The sequence below is a fragment of the Osmerus mordax genome, chromosome 5 (assembly GCF_038355195.1).
Source record: "Osmerus mordax isolate fOsmMor3 chromosome 5, fOsmMor3.pri, whole genome shotgun sequence".
Taxonomy (NCBI): domain Eukaryota; kingdom Metazoa; phylum Chordata; class Actinopteri; order Osmeriformes; family Osmeridae; genus Osmerus; species Osmerus mordax.
The window spans coordinates 17235145-17254095 of record NC_090054.1 but is presented as its reverse complement, the minus strand read 5'-3'; the positions used below and the strand labels follow the sequence as shown (position 1 = coordinate 17254095).

At 43.4% G+C, this 18951-nt stretch overlaps 2 protein-coding genes across 3 annotated transcripts; both read left to right on the top strand.

The window, feature by feature from the left end:
* Positions 1–9400: 9400 nt before the first annotated feature.
* Positions 9401–14564, top strand: ifngr1l (interferon gamma receptor 1-like). 2 transcript variants are annotated; one of them, XM_067236458.1, is made up of 7 exons: positions 9401–9612; positions 12157–12277; positions 12520–12698; positions 12876–13027; positions 13365–13530; positions 13638–13753; positions 13856–14564. In XM_067236458.1, exons 1-7 carry the CDS (start codon positions 9549–9551, stop codon positions 14255–14257), a joined length of 1200 nt encoding a protein of 399 aa, XP_067092559.1. In that variant the 5' UTR covers positions 9401–9548; the 3' UTR covers positions 14258–14564. The 2 variants fall into 2 exon arrangements, with proteins under 2 accessions (XP_067092559.1, XP_067092558.1); XM_067236457.1 differs by having other exon boundaries at positions 13365–13548.
* A 1017-nt stretch (positions 14565–15581) lies between these two features.
* On the top strand, positions 15582–18949 carry il22ra2 (interleukin 22 receptor, alpha 2). The gene is made up of 6 exons (XM_067236383.1): positions 15582–15666; positions 16192–16321; positions 16623–16801; positions 17277–17446; positions 17573–17744; positions 18376–18949. The coding sequence occupies exons 1-5, from the start codon at positions 15600–15602 to the stop codon at positions 17720–17722; spliced, it is 696 nt and encodes a 231-aa protein (XP_067092484.1). The 5' UTR covers positions 15582–15599; the 3' UTR covers positions 17723–17744; positions 18376–18949.
* The last annotated feature ends 2 nt before the right edge of the window (positions 18950–18951 follow it).

Genomic DNA, 18951 nt, shown 5'->3' with positions numbered 1-18951 from the left:
GGCTGTCATATGGCGACCATCCTTTAACAGACTGAGTTGAACTGGCTGGTGGAGATAAACAGTCATTTCAACAAAGAGAAAATGCCAAATTGAATTGAAAGAGAGAAAACAAGAGACGGAAACACATCCAAGGGTCAAACAAACGTCTTTCAGGAGCTCATCTATGAAATCCTTATGTAAAGAGCAATGTAAGGAGGAAATATGTTAGTCAGGGTAAACAAATACTCCTATAGTACACTACAGTTTAATTACTGCAAGGTAATCAAATCTCCGGCAGCATCTTAAAAAGTCCCCATCAGCACAACTTGAGGATGAGGCGATGCTGTCGCTTCCTGGGATTTACAGAGCCATTAGAGGCCTCATTAAAACAACTAGTACAGATAAAGCCATGAAAAATAGATAAGCAGGGCGGCTAGAGCAACGCCACATCTTCAGCTCACTTTTGTCCCGAGACGAGTGGAAACTGTGGCTCGTAGTTAAAAGTCTCGTCAGTGTGACAGTAGGGGCCTCTTGTATCCCTGCAGCATCGGGATGTCATTCTGACTTGAACCAACTTTATTAGTCCCTCAACTCATTTCTGTAGAATATGAAAACATCAGCATATGGCTGAGAGCAGGGCTGGGCTGAACAAGGCTATTTCCCCCATGTCACATTGGGACAGCGGTGACATTCACTCTCATACTACCCCCTTGGCTCACCAGACTGTTGGACTCAGGACGAAGAGTTTTTATTTTTTGAGAGGGGGGGGGGGGGGGTGCTGTTTCTTCTGTGCCACCAGGATGCCAGGTTGGTATCTCAGGCAAATGTTTTGTATCGCCACCAGAAAGACAGAAGCTGGTCGTCGGCTGCCAAAGGTTTCGTCTCTCTCCATTCCTCAGAGCAGCGTTAATAGCCTGCTGTTTCACAGTCATGAATTACAACATTTACGGCTCTGGTCGGAGCAGTCCGGGCAGCTCCTGGGCGCGGCTGTGCCACACTGGGTCCACTTGGCAGATGGAATGCAATATGGCTCATCTCTGCCCAGCCAGATGTGGCGCAGTGCTGCACCTGACCACCAGGGGGCTCCCGGGCCTGCATGACTAAATGTAATTTTACATTACATTTAGTCATTTAGCAGACGCTCTTATCCAGAGCGACTTACAGTAAGTACAGGGACATTCCCCCGAGGCAAGTAGGGTGAAGTGCCTTGCCCAAGGACACAACGTCAGTTGGCAGGACCGGGAATTGAACTGGCAACCTTCAGATTACTAGCCCGATTCCCTCACCGCTCAGCCACCTGACTTCCTGAGTTGTGGCAACCACACCAGCGGCAACAAGCTAACTTTAGATTAGCTGTGGCCAAGAGTTCGAGATGCCAGTTAAATATACAAAAATGTTTTAAGTGATGGTTGTGGATTCATATCATAAGGTTTGCTACCTTCAATCAGGTCTATCAGGCCTGGGAGGCCGGTGACTATAGAGCTTCACCTACAGGAGGGACTCGTCAAGCTTCCTTAACGATTGACAGACCAGGAGCCCTGCCCCATCAGTGAGGTAGAATGTGAGGGTCTGTCAATCACCCAGGCTGTGGGGCGGAGAGAAGCAGTCTGGCTCGACATGAGCCTGTCATGGCCTGATGGACAAGAGGAGGTTCCCACAACACAGGGGGTGAGGCTGGCTGAAGGGGTTGAGGCTAGGACTAGGGCTGGAGCTGGGGTTGGGGTTAAGTTGGTGGACTGCTTGATCAGGGTCAGTATTTTTAGTTATCGGGCTATATTGTGGCCAAAGGTTTGATCTGAGATTGGGGAAGAAGCTGTGGAAGAGGGCTGGTTCTGAAGCTGAAGAGGGAGCAGGTAGACTGGAACACTGCTGTAGAAGCTGTTTGGTCTAAGTCTGGGCCAGGACACCAAAAAGATGTGGAAAATGAACAAAAGGCTGCCCCATGAGAAATATGCAAATTTAAATACAGGACATCATGAAATGGCCTAAATTGTGTTTGATTTTTGAACAATGTTTTGCCTCTGGTATAGATAATAACATAGCAGACTCAAAGACTCAATTAAACAGTCAGAGGACAATTTCACAGTAGAGCAGACACCAGCCAATTAGTCACTGTACCGACTGAGGCAACAACAGGCCTGAATTGGAGATAAGCTTTTTGCTCGTCTTACGCGATGGGGAACCAGACATTAAACATTAAACATGCTTGTTAGAACCAATCGGAATTTTCTGCAGGGTCTCTGTCTACTGGCAAGTTGATGGTCAAGATCACTCCAGTCACTAATAGGCTACACAGCAACAAGTCACAACACACTCGAAGTGGGAGTGTCTGCATTTAGCATAACTTAACTCAATTCAGTGTTTCAGTGGCTTCATATTAAATCTTTAATCATATTCTGGAGTGTTGGTCATTAAAAAGAATTGTGTGTATGTTACACAGACTACTGCTAGATATTCCAACATGTCCTGTGTTTACTCAGCAAAACGACACAGGCAGTACAACACACAAACTATATATACATAGTATGTATATATAGTATGTATGTATTACATACAGTATATACTATATGCACCGTATGGGCTACACACTGTTTAAACATTCTCTGGGAATTTCTTCTTCTTTCTTAGTGGTGAGAATCATCACAGGTGAAACCCTGTGAGAGAGGGGAAATAGAGAGGGTACTAATTCTTTGATGTGTCATCCACATGAGAAGAACTCCAGCAGACCTCAGGGTTCCATGGGGTTCCACTGCGGGCACAGAATAGAGAACCGGGCCTACGGACGCCTCCTCTGTTCTGATCCTGTTTTATGAATAATTAGTGATGTGTGTCAATATTGCGCCCCATAGTAACCATATGGTTGGTCCGGGCAGACAGGCCATTGTTCGGTGCCGTGAAATATTGTGTTTCCCTGCGAGCACTGGAGCCAGTGAAGGCAGGAAGTGTTGTTCAGACTGACAGGTACATTGTGTGTGTGAATAGAGGAGTCCTCCGTGGCAGGCCTGAGAGGGGAGCCAGACAGAATGTCTTGACCCAGGCTAGAAAGGCTGATTAGGCATGGTGTAGGCCTCCCCTTCATCTCAACACTTCATACTACACCATTAGGCACAGCCCAAAGAAACCCCACTTAACTGAGCATCGCCTTTCACACAGGAAATAAAAACACTCATATATTTATGTCAGGATATTAGACGAGGGCATCCTTTCTTCTCAGCACAGTTAGGTGTGTTCAAACTGTCTAGTAACGTATGGCTGTATCACATGCTAGGTAAACAAATATGGAGCATGTACTGAGAAGCATATGGCTGCAAAGTGATCAGATGGTTAAAAAGATTAATTGTCATATCACTGAATTCATACAGCCAAAAGGAAATTAGATACACAGTCTTTGGTGAGAAAATAGTCAGCTATTAGCTTATTCATAAACCTTTTTTTACCAAGGTTGACAATAAAATGTATAACAATGTGTTTGTTATTTTATATGTATTGGGGTTCAATAAATTACTATTGTTTAAAGGAAAAGGAAAATATTGATGAGGCTCATATGTTTAGGTATGGCAATGTGAGTGTAACCTGGATGGATGGAGGCATGTCATTATGTCTAGCAGCCTGTGAACCAGTTGGAACAAGTGCCTCTTCCACTGTACAAATCAACCTGATCGAAACCTCCCACCAACGCCCTCTGACGGTGTCATCCTCCTCTGTCTCATCCTCATCCTTTCATTCCTCTCTGCCAATTACTGTTTCCAGCCTGCCTTTATCCCCCTAATAAAGAGCAACAATTAAAGCCTGTGTCTGTTTACACAGCTTTTGATCCCTCACAAAGCTTTCCCTCTGGCTGCTGGGGATGTGGTGAAAGTGTGCACGTGTTAGTGTGTCTGTGTGCGTGTGTGTGCGTGTGCGTGTGCGTGTGCGTGTGTGCACGCTCCTCTTTGTTTTAGCTCAATCCACTGTTTTTAGTGAGAGTGTTCAAACTACCCATATAATGTATTGTGCCCCCCCCCCCCCCACCCCCTCTCAGTCTCTGTTCGACGACTGCTGTCCTGATGGTGTGGCTGACAGGCAGGGAGTGAGGAGTGTAGGGGTCAGGGGTCGTACCCAGACAGACCAGTGACTCTCCACGAAGACCGGAGCCGCAGCCCAGGGGCCTCCTGGCGAAATTATTTTCCCGCCCCCCTAACGAGGTGTTAACGTTGGAGGACAGGCCTCAGCAGAACGCTCTGGTTAAGAGCGTCTGCTAAATGACAAAATGTAAAATGTAAACATCAAGGGATAATGGTTCATCTTCTCAACACCAGAGGTAAATCATTTACTAAGCACTCACCAACACACACACCCGGGACCCCTGGAGTTAGTTTAGTCTATCATAATGGACACAACATGTCCGCTAAACTACAGTCAGGGAACCAGTATGTTTAAGGCCTTGTGCCAGATTGGATTGGATAGGCTTCAGTGTCAGGCCCATTTTGTCAATTTCTTTACAAAGGCAAGGTTGAGAGTTGGTTCTTTAGAAAACTTTAACCTTTGCAACAATAATCATGCTCACAAATCACTATGCTCTAGATATCTTACATTCCCTCATTGAGAATTAAGACAAAAGTTAATTACAAGGGAGTGATGTTCGGAAAACAAACATTTAAAAAACACAGCTTGACACCAAGGAAGCGTTTAACATGTTTTTCTTTGTTTACTCAGTTGTGTTTTCTATATGCCTTGACACCAGGGGGGAAGCTGCTTTCTGATATCAATTTGAATAGCCAATGAAAGTAAATGAGTATAAAGAAACAGAAAGACAGAAAGTCATTAAAATCCATACTGAATCTCTGAGTATTGGACTGAACTAAAACACTGTCTCATCATTGCAGACAAGTGAGATGGAACTAGTACCCTATTATTATAGGGATTGTCTTCACTGCAGTAACACAGGACAAGTAAACAATATGAAATGATTATTTGCCTCCGACTGCACAAGAGAATGCACAAAATCCATCCACAAATGTTTCTTCTCAAGTTTGTGACTGTATTTCTGTAACTTTTCTCATTGTTGTCTCATGACATTCTTCTTAAACGAGGACATGAAATATCATATCTTTATGAATCTTTAATAGAACTGTATGTGACCAATGTTATCCACCACAAAGTACAATTTTATATTTGCGAAATCCTTCTATCATACTGATGAAGAGAGCCCTGTCTGTTCACAAGCCAGTATTGTTCAGCCTTTGTTTTCCCAAATGTTGCCAGCACACAATTAAAGTATGGCATCCTTATTGTTGTGCAAGGAGAAAAAGCTTCACCAACAATGTCCACCCCACCCCTCCACCCCCACCCCTCCTCCCCCACCCCTCCACCCCCACCAAAGCCGTGGTTACCAGATCCAGCCCTTACCCCACCACCCCCAGGTCAGTTACCTGGGAGCCAGAAGCCTGGGGAGTGAGTAATGCCATTTTCACAAAGACAGTGACAGCAGAAGTGTGGAGAGAGTGATGAGGACTCCAGTCCCCCCTCCTCCTTACGCTCCTCCTCCTCCACGCCTCCTCTCTGGCTCGCGCTTTCAGTCCTAGAACCCTGGTATACGCACATCCTGGTATCTTATTACTTCCTCACACCCTTTACCCCCCTCCCCCCCACACACACACACACATACATATACACACACCCCCTCTCCCAGCCACAAGCTTCCACAAAAGCCAGCAATATAATCCCAGGCAATATAATCCCAGGTCTCAAGCCCTGTTCCTCTACTCTGCAGACTCAAGTCCTGTGTTTCCCCCCAGTGCTTACCCTTTTGTCTGGGCCTCCACCTGGGGCCTACAGTGAAGCCCTGTGGTCCTCCAGGCTGTAGCAAGAACCAGTAGGCACACTGGGCATGAAAGATGTGCTCATGCTAGGATCATCCCTGCAGAGCTGTATCTAATGGAGCGTTTCTAAGCCTCTCCTAAGCTTTCACTGAACAAGACTAAGAGCTTTGAGGGTCTTGGAAACAACATCTAAGGAGATTGATTGACATTTAGGATATATCCTGGATTGGTGACATTAGAAGCCAAATCATATGTCTTGTTATCATGTCTTACTGTAATGTAATGTTAGTTTATCTATAACTCAGTGATAGGCCAATGTGAAGAGAACTGTCAGGTCACCATTTTGACCTCTAGCAGAGAGGAGCAGGCAGGAGACACAAGATCTGACTCTGCCCATTTCCCAGCCCCTGGTTGCCACGGTGAGTGTCACAGCGACCATGGGATCAGTCCTTCTGCCCAGCATGTCGCCAGGGTGTGATGTTATGTGTGACATGATACTCAACAATCACCTCCCCATGGCAACAGCTAGGGAATGTTGCTGAGACAACCGCTGGACAAAACTCTATGAAATCACTTGAATATAAACAATATTTCCATTGGAGTGTGGAGGAAGCGGCTGAAAGGAGATGTGTCACGATCAAAGGACGCCATGACCGCTCTTCATGGAGTGGTGAAGATGCTCCAGAACAAGACAAAATTAAATAATGGCTTGTATTTATTAATTTCTTACATTTAACCTTTAGTCTATTTTTATATCTGAATTAAATCTCTCTATTTTGGTGTTTTACAAGCTGCATGATAGTGACATAAAATTTACAAATATTATAAACCAATAGAAAATCCTCAATATTAAAAAATAAATATTGCATAAAAGAATGTGTCTTAAAGATTAGACCTTTAACATCACAAACCTCCACATCATTAATTTATGTTTTTTTTTATTTTGATTAATTATTATTATTACTTTTTTGATGCATAAACTGACAAATTTTTTAAGTATATTACTGACATATCATCCCGTATTTGCAACAGCTCTTGAGAAAGCATGATTCAAACACCATCAGTCATGTTTCTCCCATTCAGAAGCTTCTGCTTACTGATTAATTTGGTACATGCTGCCACCATGTGGTAATATATTATACTTTTGTCAGTGCCAGTGCAGATAATCACTGTAATAACAAGCACAAATTAAAAATAAGATAAGATATACCTTTATTTGTCCCACAATGGGGAAATCCGGGCATTGTGGACAGAAGTGTGAACAGAAGTATACATACAATTTACAAAGTAAGTACGAGATATAATAAAAAAATATATAAAAAAGATAACACCAGTTGCATATGGAGACCAAATATAAATAAACACATATAAATATTGCACAGTAGTTTGCACTTTAAGTGTGTCCATGAGATATTTAGAGTGGTTGAGTTCTGTGTGTGATTGTGTGTGTAGACCAGTGCTGGTTGTATAGTCTCACAGCAGCAGGAAGGAAGGACCCGTGGTATCGCTCCTGCTGAGACAAAGTACTGGCAAGCCATTTTTGTGCACCAACCAAACAACAGACCAACCAACTGACTGACAGAATGATTTATAGAGCTGCTAGCCACAGTTAAAAATCAACACTACTTTTTTGCTTTCATAGACAGGAAATTACTATGTATACAAGCAAATACAATTCTGCGTTGTCTTTACACACACATTGTGTCTGTCAACACGGGTAAATAAAAATCATCTCCAAATCATGATCAGTATATCAAAGTCACAAAGAAGCTGAACCTCTCTGATAGTTTGAATCTGGACAAGAAGAGATTGGGGAAGGGTAAGACTCCTACTGGAAGTCCGCTCACATGCCCCTCCCATGCACCAACTTATGCCTGTGGGATGGCTCCAACAGGGGGTAGGCCACCCGGATGTCCCACCCATGCACCACCTCATGCCTGTGGGATGGCTCCAACGGGTAGGCCACTGTCAGATGCTCCAGACGTTGCACCACAAAGTAGTCCTGGGTGCCTGGTGTCACCGATGGGGTCAAAAGCCTCACCCCCGCTGAGTTGAAACGGATACCTCAGAGTCTGAGGAGTTTGGCGTTATGTGGGGAGGTGTCCCAGACAGTGATATGGCAAAAAGTATTGTCTGCAGACCATAGGCAGCCAACAAGACCAAACAGGATGGAATTCCCTGACTGGGGAGATTGACCATGGTCATCTCTACTAAGACCCACTCAACCTCTACACAGGCCTGGCAAAGTGCAGTGTGTTTATGAGAAAGAGAGAGACAGAGAAACACCAGCCCAGAGTGAAGATGGGCCAGAACACTGCTGCCTCTGATCCTGTTTCACAGTCAGCTTTAAAGGGGTCTGATCAGACATCTTCTCACAAACACGGCAGACCTTGAGAGAGACAGCTCCCCATCTCTCTTTAGCTGTGTTCTTCTCTTTGAGTGTGTGTGTGTGTGTGTTCTTATTTCTGTGTGTTGTCTCCAGTGTTTGCTTCTGTAGCAGCTGGACTGGGCTTGCTAGGTGGGCAGCAGAGATGAGTATTTGATATCTACAACAAATGCCTTTTGCCAAAACGTTAAGCCCAACAAGTTTAAACCGAATGACACATTGCCCAGATTTCCTCTACATGTAGGCTCTTGTCTACTTTGGAATATTTCTTTTGAAATTCTTTGTTTTATGCGCAGGTGCAAGAAAGTACCGTGAATCCCAGTCTGTGAGTCTGAACATGTACCTCTTTTATAACATGGACTAGCCTTAACTATGAAACAAGCCACAATAGTCCTGAACAGCATTTCCGGTTACAAAATAAGAGCATGGGCAAAACCTGCTGGAATATGAATTGGGTTGTAAACCAGTTATCACCAACAACAAGAGCATGTTACTATAAATATATTTAGGTTTCCAAAACTATCAATCAGTCTGGTTGTTTGCGCAAGAAACAAGTTTCAGAATGGTGCAAAGTGGTTGCAAAAAGAATGGTGAATCTGGACTTACAATTAGTGAGGCTGAAAAAAGTAACTGTTGTGCACCCTCAGCATGAGGATGCAAAGATTCAGGAGGGTAAGCTATTAGGAATCAGAATATATAATAATTGTACCCTATAAATGTGCCAATATTGTTCCATGTGCAGGTGTATTTCACCTTCCTGAATCACCCATTATTGAGGGGACAAAAGTTATTTTTTCCAACCTCACTAATTGAAGGTCAAGAGAACCGTGTGTAGCGCCAGTCAATATGAATGTACACTTTACACGTGTAAACAATGAACGTGCCATTACAATGGCATATGGTTCCTAAATGCATTTTTACCTAAAATGCAACTCATTTTTCAATGCAGTGAGAGGATACTATCATAGTATCCTCTTCACTTATGCTACCTGAATGAATTTCTTTCCCAGGATATTGCGGCGCGAGTCTGGTTTTAACAGTCTGTTCTAATGAAAAGTATTAAATAATTTCGTTTGTTATTTATATTTTATAATGTATCCTTCTATCGTTTTTTTAAGAAAAAAAATCACGATCAGATAATAAAGAGTACGTTTTGTTTTATGACCTTTATTTAGATATGTTTTTGAGGAAATCAACCGGAAATGTTATTCCTGTTCGAGCAAACCCGACTGCGAGGCAGCCATAGAAAAGCTGGAACTTGTGTGGCTGGAACTGCGAAAAAGGAATTACTCGATAATGCACGGAATTCCATAATACTATGTTAATATACAGTAATATTTAATAGTGTAGGTCTACATCAGCGTAGTACACATGAAAACAAAATGAATGTATCAATTTTCTTGGTCATTTACTTCATTCTTATAAAGCAAAATCTCGCCTCGTACGGTAAGTAATTTGTAGGCCTACTGTACTAACATTAGCTAAAATAATCTTTCCACTTTAAAATGCAATAAACGTTATGCGTATCATAGTTATACATACTGAGTAATGAACTCCTACTTTTCTATGGGCTACAATTTTAAGAAGTCGGCAGTTCTTTGAAGCTTAGCTACCACTTGACGTTTTCAGTAGGTTAGAGTAACCCGGCTAGTTAATACTAACACTTAGCCTATTACTTACGAACATGACAGGTGGTAACAGGTTAAAAATAAATAATAATAATGTCATTGGTGTTTACAGACAGTGTATAGACAGGGCCACTCAACAAGATTCACCACCTGAAATCAAACCGATTTCCTGTTGATGTTAGAGGACCTTGATTATTTCGTTTTCATATGTCAACAGCATCGCACGGTTAGAGCAAACCAACAAGAAGTGTCAATCCAAATTCTGGTAGCTAGTTTATGAAGGGGTCTTGTCCTCAAGTTCATCATGACTCATTATTATTATGAAACAGCAGTGGTTATTCTAAACCAATGCTGGTGCAGGTTGTAGTCACACGCTATGGCAGCCAGACCACAACATACAAGGTTCTCAGTTTGCTTTTCATTCCACCACATTGTTGGTGAAACCAACCTTCTGTTTCATAGTAATGAGTCATGATGACCTGGTGTGATGGGTTAAGTAACCCCCCCTCCCACACACACACAATATACACACACTAAACATGATGCAGGATATACTGGGAATTTAAAACTTGAACCTCCTTATAATTGATTGTAGTAGCAGAGGAAGAGAGAGATACAAAAAGCAGAACAGCTTGTGAAACAGTTGTTTGCTGTTGCTCTTGTAATTTGCATGAGTGTCTTTTATCTGCAAACACCGTCTTTTTCATAAAATTTTAACCTATTTATGTTTTGGGGCATGCCTCCTACTCTTCTATCGATTCAGAAAGATTTCACAAGGTCAAGTCATGTTTTCAGATTCTGGCTTAAAAGTAATCGGATAATGGCATGTCTGGAAAGCAATAGAAGTTTTGTCCAAGATGGCAGCTTTGGAAAAGTGTGTTCACAGTATGGAGGCCTGTGAGTTTGTTGGCAGACGTGCTTGGCTGTTTCCCATGACTCTGTCTAACCACACCCTCATTGGACGTGCTTAACAATGAGTTGTTTCATGTGGGGTTTGACAAAGTTTTTTAAACAATAGTATATGACATCATTGATAACCTCTTGGAATTGTGTGTGTGTTTCATATCACAGGATTGTGTTTGTGGTGACAGGCTTTCCTTTCAGTACGGAAATGTGGTTCACACCTGTCATCCGCACGCAGGCTATTACTAGCCTAGGTTTTGATTTGTGAGTGTATGTTTACTATACAAGGTTGAAGGGGTAGTGAAAGGGAATAACAGCATTTGTAGTATTAGCCCATTCTTAAACACTACAAGATTGGGCTTCTAGGTTAAGGTAGTTTGGATTTGTAGACTACTCATGTTGACAGGAAACGATAATCTTTGCCTTGGTTCGGTATCTTTTCTATCGTATAACATGCATCCTGTGTAACCCAGAGACACAGCCACATTCACGTCAGGCCGTTGCTGGTCGGAATGACAGGCGACCGGGTTTCAGTTCCCTTTTCCACCAAGTGGCTCTGGTTCTTGAACTGGTTACGTTCAGGATTCTTTAAACCTTGGTGCTGTGTTATTGGCAAACCAGCCAGCTTTTCCACCAGGTTTGTCCGGAGCCATTGTATTCAAGGATGTGACATCAACCGTGGGTGTTTGTTTATGATTTCTCTTGCCTTCAATTGCCACCCCGCCTTGGCTATCTCTTCGACTAGTTCGGCATAGCATAGTCACCAAGCATTGGGTTCAGTGCACTGCACACTTTTTTCCCTACAATTTCACTTCAACATCTTGGCTTCTCCATTGTTGCCTTCTATTACCAGAACGTAACCCACAAGATGTTGGTTGAAAAGGGATAAGCGTGTCGGCGTTTGTGATTTCACAATATGGGCCAACTCCAATGCTGTCCGTGAGGGAAGTGAATGTCTTTACATACATTTTTACTACATTAACCAGAGTTGGAATTAAGCAGAAGACATTTTGTGTTGTTTTTGTCAAGATTGTTTATTTTCGACAGTATTTTCAGTATTACAATACTTTTGTCCCTGCCTTTATTGAGGAGTCTGATGTGTCTCCTGGGAGGATATCAGTACATTTTTTGTTTGTTTAGGTTAGGCAGTGGCATACAAAATAGGTTTCCAGTGGTACAAGCCTACCCTCTGCTGGAGACTGGAGGGTATAGCAACATGAGGAAAACATTGCACCGTTCTCAATGTTTTTTTCCTCTCCCTATAGACAGAACACAAGTTGATGGGTGAAAGCACACGATCCTTTACAGGCTACTGGATTCATTAATCTGCTATCTCAACAGTTAGGCTATCATCTGATAAGTAAAAAGAAAAAGCATTCCTTCTTCCAACTGAAATTCCAATTGACATTGTACTGAAGTTCACTTATTTAACGATGGCACTTTTCCTGTCCTCACACAGTGCTCCCGGTAGAGAATGTGACCATAGTGTGTCACAACCTGCAGACTGTGGTGTACTGGAACCACAGCCAACCAGAGCTGCAGCCTCGCTTCACCGTCACCCTACAATCCTACTATGAGGGGTGAGCCCTGACTTCTTCACATGTTGTTTGTGTATGGAGCAATGCTCTGGTAACATGAATCCTTTCAACCGTAGCACTGAGCTCATTTAACACTGGGCGGTTATTGAACTTCAGAACACCACAGCTAAAGTCTTTGGGACATCTACTCAAAAAGTCATTGCTAGTGGTGGGGGATGATGATATATGTTACGATTGTCCTTCGTTACTTTGTAGCGACATTGTCTCCTTTCTCTCCTTCGCAGCATGCGCACGCAGGTGTGTACTGACACCCCAGCCTATTACTGCAACGTTTCCGCGGCAACACAGGAAAACATTGGAGATGATTATATCGTCTATGTGAACGTGTCTGGTCAGAACGAGTCCCAGCGTGCCTCCGACACCACGTTCAGCTATGATCGCAGGTCCTCCTCCAATCAGATTTGTGAGCAGTCACTTTTGTTTCGCAAATGCACACACACACACACACACACATAAGCGCACACAATCACACACACACACGCACACACACACACACAATCACACAAAGAAAAACGTATGTGAATGGAATTGTGTTGTCTTTCACTAGTCTGTTCTCAAACGTGGTTTGTGTTGTTTTCAGGCTCAGTGGACCTCCCCTCGGTCAACATCGCTGTCCAACCAGATCACCATGTCAAGGTCTACTTCCCCCACCCATTTCACATCTACAAAGAGGCCATTAAACTATCAGATAGGAATACGAAATTTGACTACGTCATCATCACTAAGGACCAGGTAAGGAACAGATTATTTTCATTAACATATAAGTAAGTAATGGTCTGGCAAGAGGCATAAATCCTCTGTAGAAATGGGATTCAGATGAAAAATGTAGAACAAAACAAGAAACACTCCAAAGCAGTAATCAAACAGCTGAAAATTGCCAGACTGTCAACTGAAACACCATGTCCAGTTGTTGTCCATGTCCAGATGCTACAGTAGCAGATCAGGACCACACTGCAGTGTGGAAGACATTCTTTTGAAAACATAGGCAGTCCCAACAATACATTGAACAATTTGACTCAGAAAACTGCTTTGCTGTCACCTGACTCTGCACCCCCTCTCCTGTCCCCAGAAGAAACATGATTTATTCTGCTACAGCGAAGACAATGAATGTGAGGCTTGGTTACCGGCGGAGATGGCAGCAGACAAACACTGTGTGAACATTAAAGGGTTCATGGATGCCTTAACTGTTACGACTCCTGAGCTCATCTGCATAGACGAGCCTCCACCAACCAAGGGTGAGATGTTTGTATTCTGTGCGTGTGTGTTCAGTCTCCACATTTGTATCCAGATGGTATATGTGCGTGTGCGTATAAATCAACCCACTGCGTTTTGCCCTATTTAGATGCCTCCCTGACCATCCTCTATATCCTGCTCCCTGTCATAATAATCCTGGCTGTCTGCTGTGCACTTTACTTGGTCTTCAGAAAATGGACCAAAATCCCTCTGCCCGAGTCTATAGTGAGTATCAACTGTCACCTCATTTTCAGTCACATTGTTTGTTTGTGAGTGAACGTTCCTGTTCGTGTATCTGTGCTTCAGTACCATGTCTTTCTGCACCAGACCAAGATGCTGAAAGGGGTGAATGGCTACCCGCTGTTAGTAGAGGCAACCAACATATCTCCGGTTATTGAGGACCCCACTGGCCTCTCCTCCGACGGCTGCAGCCGTCTGCTCTTCGTGGAGACCCCCACGACCGACCTCCATCCTGCACACTCCGACCCTGGCTCCTCGGGACAGCAGACCCACTTCCGCTTCCCCATCCCTCGGCCGACCCAGGAGGTGACCGATGAGGATGTGACAGCATTACCCCGTGATGAGTCGAGCCTGCAGGGCGAGGTTGAAGAGGTAGAGGAGGCTCAGTTGGACAATAGGGAAGATCTACAAGCTGGTTCAGGTTACGAAAGGCGGGACAATATTATAGTCGAGATGGATGCTGGAGACATAGTAGAGGCCTACAAGTGATATAAACCACTTGCACATGCTCTGTCTTGAAAAGGGACTCATCATTTCGTTCGTGTATGAATGTTAAAAGCCAGAGGATCATTGAGGGATACTTTACTTTAGTGCTGTTATTTGTATTCAAGCCTTTTGGACGTCTCCTGGTTTATTCCATTTCAGGACCCTTATCTGGAAAATAGATCAGATTATAAAAGTGTATCCTTAACAGCTTTGCTAAAACCAGTACAATGTCTTCTCTTTTACTTGATTTGTGTCACTTTGTAATCATAACTGTGTAAAATACTTTAAATGGAATTTCATGTTTTACCTACACCATTGTTTCTCTTTGCATAGTTAAACAAATGATAAAAACATACAGTTTTTGCTTCTTGCAATAATGACACCGCAATTGTACACCGCAGGAAGAAGAAGCAAATGTACGTGTCATTAAAGTCGACACACTGAGTACTGAATGAATAGTGTGTTAGACTTATGGGGAAGGAACACAGACACACAGTATTACCAAATTAGGAAAGAGGGGCCAGATGAGTGTTTGCTGGTCATGTCACTTTACACACTCTCAGTATGTTCAAGAAGTGACCTCTGACCCATGTTCAGCAAGAGGCTAACTTTTCTCTGAGGTATTTTTGGACATGCATAAAACACAGATAAAATAGCTTGTGAGAATGAAATGAAATGGATTTCGAAATTGAAAGAGAAACAAATTCTAACAAATTAGTACAGGTGTCATTTAATATTTATCAAACCATACCACATTTTATTTATTTATTCAAATTGATGTACAAAATGCTGCAAGTTAATCACATAATCAAGGATCAGAAGTGCACTTTACAATGATCATGTTTAGTAGATCCCATTGCATGCAGCATTGCATGCAATGGCCCCATCTGAGCGGATGGAGCTATTATCATAACAGGAAGTTTATGAAAGGAAAAGGAAGTGTTTTAAATGTCAGTTTCCCTCCCAGCTATACCTGGCACCCACAAAAGTGCACACTGCATCTATTGTGTAAACATGTACATGCCAAGGCAGACACACACATGGATGTGACTGTTGTTTTACATGTGTACAGGTGTATTGTGTTATGTTAAAATGTATCAGGTTGCATATACATTCTATGCACTCAGTTATTTAAACTCTTGCCGTATAGTTATTTCAACTGGAATCCATAACTAAAGGGACACGTGTTGGCCTTTTGCCTTTTAAGGTCATTGAATCGCAGGAAGCTCATAGTTCGTGGAGTTCATTGAAACAGCAGGAATGAGGAAGGGGAACTTGAAATGTCTGTTATAAAGGGTATAGAGGTCTGCGTGGTACAGTTGCTCCTACCACCCCAGCTGCTATCATGACATCGCTGCTTCTCCTGGATCTCCTGCTCCTCTGGAGCATCTGCCTGAGCACCTGCTCTGCAGGTAAGACCTTCACCATGGCTGGCTCGCTAGCCGAATTGTTGACTGGATGGCAAACTGGCTGGCTGGCAATCAACTTGGCCTGCACATTTATATTATATGTAGGTTTGATTGAGTCCTACCACATTGAATTTGTCAGCAATTTACTGTGTGTGTATAATATCCATACTTTGTGTCCCCTTGACTGATTCCTAACCTTAGTTTGTGTTTCTCCACAGAGATTGTCCTTTAACCCTTGTGTTATCTTCGGGTCATTCTGACCCATCAGTCATTGTGACCCACCGTCGTATTGCGACAAATTTACCTCATACAAAAACAAAGTGAAGCATTTTCTTTTAACTGTCGGGCTGTCTCAGACCCCCACATTGGAATGGTTAAAAGAAAAAAAAAAAAAATGTTTTTGTATAGGGTAAAATTGGGTAAACACAACGATGGTTCGTTATGAACCTTTGGGTCATGTGTCCCGAAGGCACCACGAGGGTTAAGTGTTCTTTCTGTTAGTGTGCTGAGACTCTGGTCTTATTCCAGGTCCAGGGGATCTTCCATCTCTCTCTCCTCAGCATGTGAGGTTCATCTCTCTAGACTACAAAAATGTCCTCCACTGGGCTCCACCGGCTGACTCCAGCAGTGACCTGCGCTACCATGTCCAGTGGAAGATGTGAGTCAAACACTGAGAGAAGGAACTGATCCTCAATCAATCTGACTGCAGATAATATGCTCACAATGGATTATCTTCTGTATTGTGTGTCAGCCAAGCCTTCATAGAAGATGTGTTAGGTTGCTCTCATTAACATGGTTGTAGGTTCCTGTGTGCTGATAGTTCATGGGATATGGAAACGTGGCCACCTCACATTGTAAACACAATTTGCATTGTCTCATCCTTTCTTTTTCTGCAGAGGAGATGTTAGGTAAATTGTAATCCAAAGGTGCATGTACTTATCTCCTCCTCTGTGCTCAAGCTATGGGGAGAAGCAGTGGAGTGATGTGGACGGGTGCCAGAGCATTAGCAGGCTGACTTGTGACCTCAGCCAGGTGACCTCTGAACCCAGAGAGTGGTACTACGCCCAGGTCTCTGTCTCCAAGCCCGGTAGCCAATCAGCGTGGATCCTCTCCCCGAGGTTCAACCCCAGCTGGGAGAGTGAGTCAGGGTGGGGAATCAAGCAGACTGGTCTACATGGAGAGCTCTATCAAGATCCTGCTCTACATTCATAATCCTCTCCCAAAATAACACCTCCCAATAGGCTCCCTTACCAGAAAGGAGGTGGTTCAGCATTTGCAAGGATATTCAAGATGACCAATATAATCTGAGATATAATATTCCAAAATGATCATTTATCAGGTCTTTACGGCCCACATCTTATCACAATGTGCACATTTATCATGATCAACTTTAACATTTCATACTAGCCAAGACTAGACTTTAGGTTGTATCACACTGGAGTCCAAAAAGATCAGATCAGATTCAGTAACAGATTCCCAGACTCTAGAAACCAGGACAAAGATGTCTACATTGTACTTCACATGAGACACTTGGGAAGGAAGACTGTTTCTCCTGACACGGCGTGTTGGTTTACTGGTTCATCTGAGATGTGTTCTTGGTCTCCCTCCCACAGCATCTGTTAGCTCGCCCATCTTGAGACTGAGCGTGAAGGAGCAAGGCATTGTGGTCCGGCTACGCCCTCCTCGCTCGCCCCTCAGAAGAGCCAACGGAAGGAGGATAAGCATGGCCAAGCTTCAGAGACTGACCTATAAAGTCTACCTCATACCCCCCAATGGAAAGGAGGTAACATTCCGTAAACACTGCGTCTGTTGTGTTAATACACTCTACGTCTCCGAAACTAAAGGTCTTTGTTACGATGAGAAAGTGATCATGTACTGACCCCAGATGCCCTGTCTCCTTTCTGAGCAGGAGGTGTTTGAGGTGGAGGGATGCTCCAAGCAGCTGATGATCCCAAAGTTGAGTCCCAGGACCAGGTACTGCCTCCAGGCCCAGAGCATCCAGCCCCTACTGAGACACAGTAGTCCCCGGGGCAAAGCCCACTGTGTCTCCACACATTGACCATGGGAGGACACTCCTCTAGGTATGCACACATACATACATGTTTCAGAAAACACACGTATACGGTTCACACCGGGTACTGGAGTGTCATTTTCAGTAACAGTGCTGCAGTCAGAAAAACAAGCATGTATCCATACAGTGCTCACATATAGTGGTATGTAAGCACACAATCCTTCAGCCATTAACAGGTGAAGCTTACATACGTAATACCTGAGAGTCAAGTATCACCCGAGATAGGCAGAACAGCACAGAGGCATTGTCTGAAAGGAGGGTAGAGACACAGAAAGTGTTCAGTACGTGTGTGTGAGGACCGGTTGGACAGTCTCGGGATTCCCCTGTGGAAGACAGAAAACCCTGCCTTGACAAAAGATTAAAGTATGAGGGGAGAAGTATTAGAGGACAAGAGAGATACTATATCTCCTCAGGGATGGATCCAGATAGAGGACTTAGGCCTTTGGGACAATAATTACATTTGACTACTCCCTAACTCACTTACTCCCTTGTAGGGGTATTTATAGATCAGTGACATGAGTACAGTCACCCAGATAGGTATCTGCAGTGGCTGTGGGCCATTCTAATTTTTTTTTCTCTTCTTCTTACTCATCCTTCTCCACCAACACCTCTCTGCTCTCTCCCTATTTTCTCTCCTGCAGGGATGGAAGGAGCTCTGGTTCTCAAACAGGAAAAGCCACCAGATATTCTCATGACTGAAGGCACTCATCCGGAAGGATTTTTTAAAAACGTTTCTTCACCCCTTGTTACCTCATTCCCTTCCCAGATTAACGCACTAGCTACCGTCCACTAGAAGTATCTATTCAAATATCTACAGTGTTGGTGTCATTGTTCAGCTAGCCATATAGGCTATGATGGCGTGACTTAGTTCCTGGAGAACGGCATCTGCCAGGGATATTGTACGAAGTGGGGAAAGTCCTCCTGCCGTAGTACCTGCAGGCAGATTGTACTTTACAGCTTTAAGAGATTGTCAATTTATTATTTCCCTTTAAGTTCTGCGTTTCTCCTTTATGGAGTGATGTCACACTTTTGAGTTACCTTTTACAGCACATTGCCATTGGTAAGATAAAACCCCAAACAGTGTGCCTGTCTACACCTGCTTTAGTACATAGGGTGACAGATACCACCCATCTGTCAATATAATAAATTATAAATATATATTGTTTTGTTTACGAAAATAATACACACACGTTTTTTCTTTGTCAAAAATATCCTTG

Excerpts from the sequence above, each read along its gene's own strand:
- ifngr1l (XM_067236457.1), top strand. The coding sequence starts at position 9,549 with ATGAATGTATCAATTTTCTTGGTCATTTACTTCATTCTTATAAAGCAA. Across the intron at positions 12,278-12,519 it reads CTACAATCCTACTATGAGGG|CATGCGCACGCAGGTGTGTA; the intron begins GTGAGCCCTGAC and ends TCTCCTTCGCAG. Across the intron at positions 13,754-13,855 it reads TCCCTCTGCCCGAGTCTATA|ACCAAGATGCTGAAAGGGGT; the intron begins GTGAGTATCAAC and ends TTTCTGCACCAG.
- il22ra2 (XM_067236383.1), top strand. The coding sequence starts at position 15,600 with ATGACATCGCTGCTTCTCCTGGATCTCCTGCTCCTCTGGAGCATCTGC. Across the intron at positions 16,322-16,622 it reads TACCATGTCCAGTGGAAGAT|CTATGGGGAGAAGCAGTGGA; the intron begins GTGAGTCAAACA and ends TCTGTGCTCAAG. Across the intron at positions 16,802-17,276 it reads GTTCAACCCCAGCTGGGAGA|CATCTGTTAGCTCGCCCATC; the intron begins GTGAGTCAGGGT and ends TCCCTCCCACAG.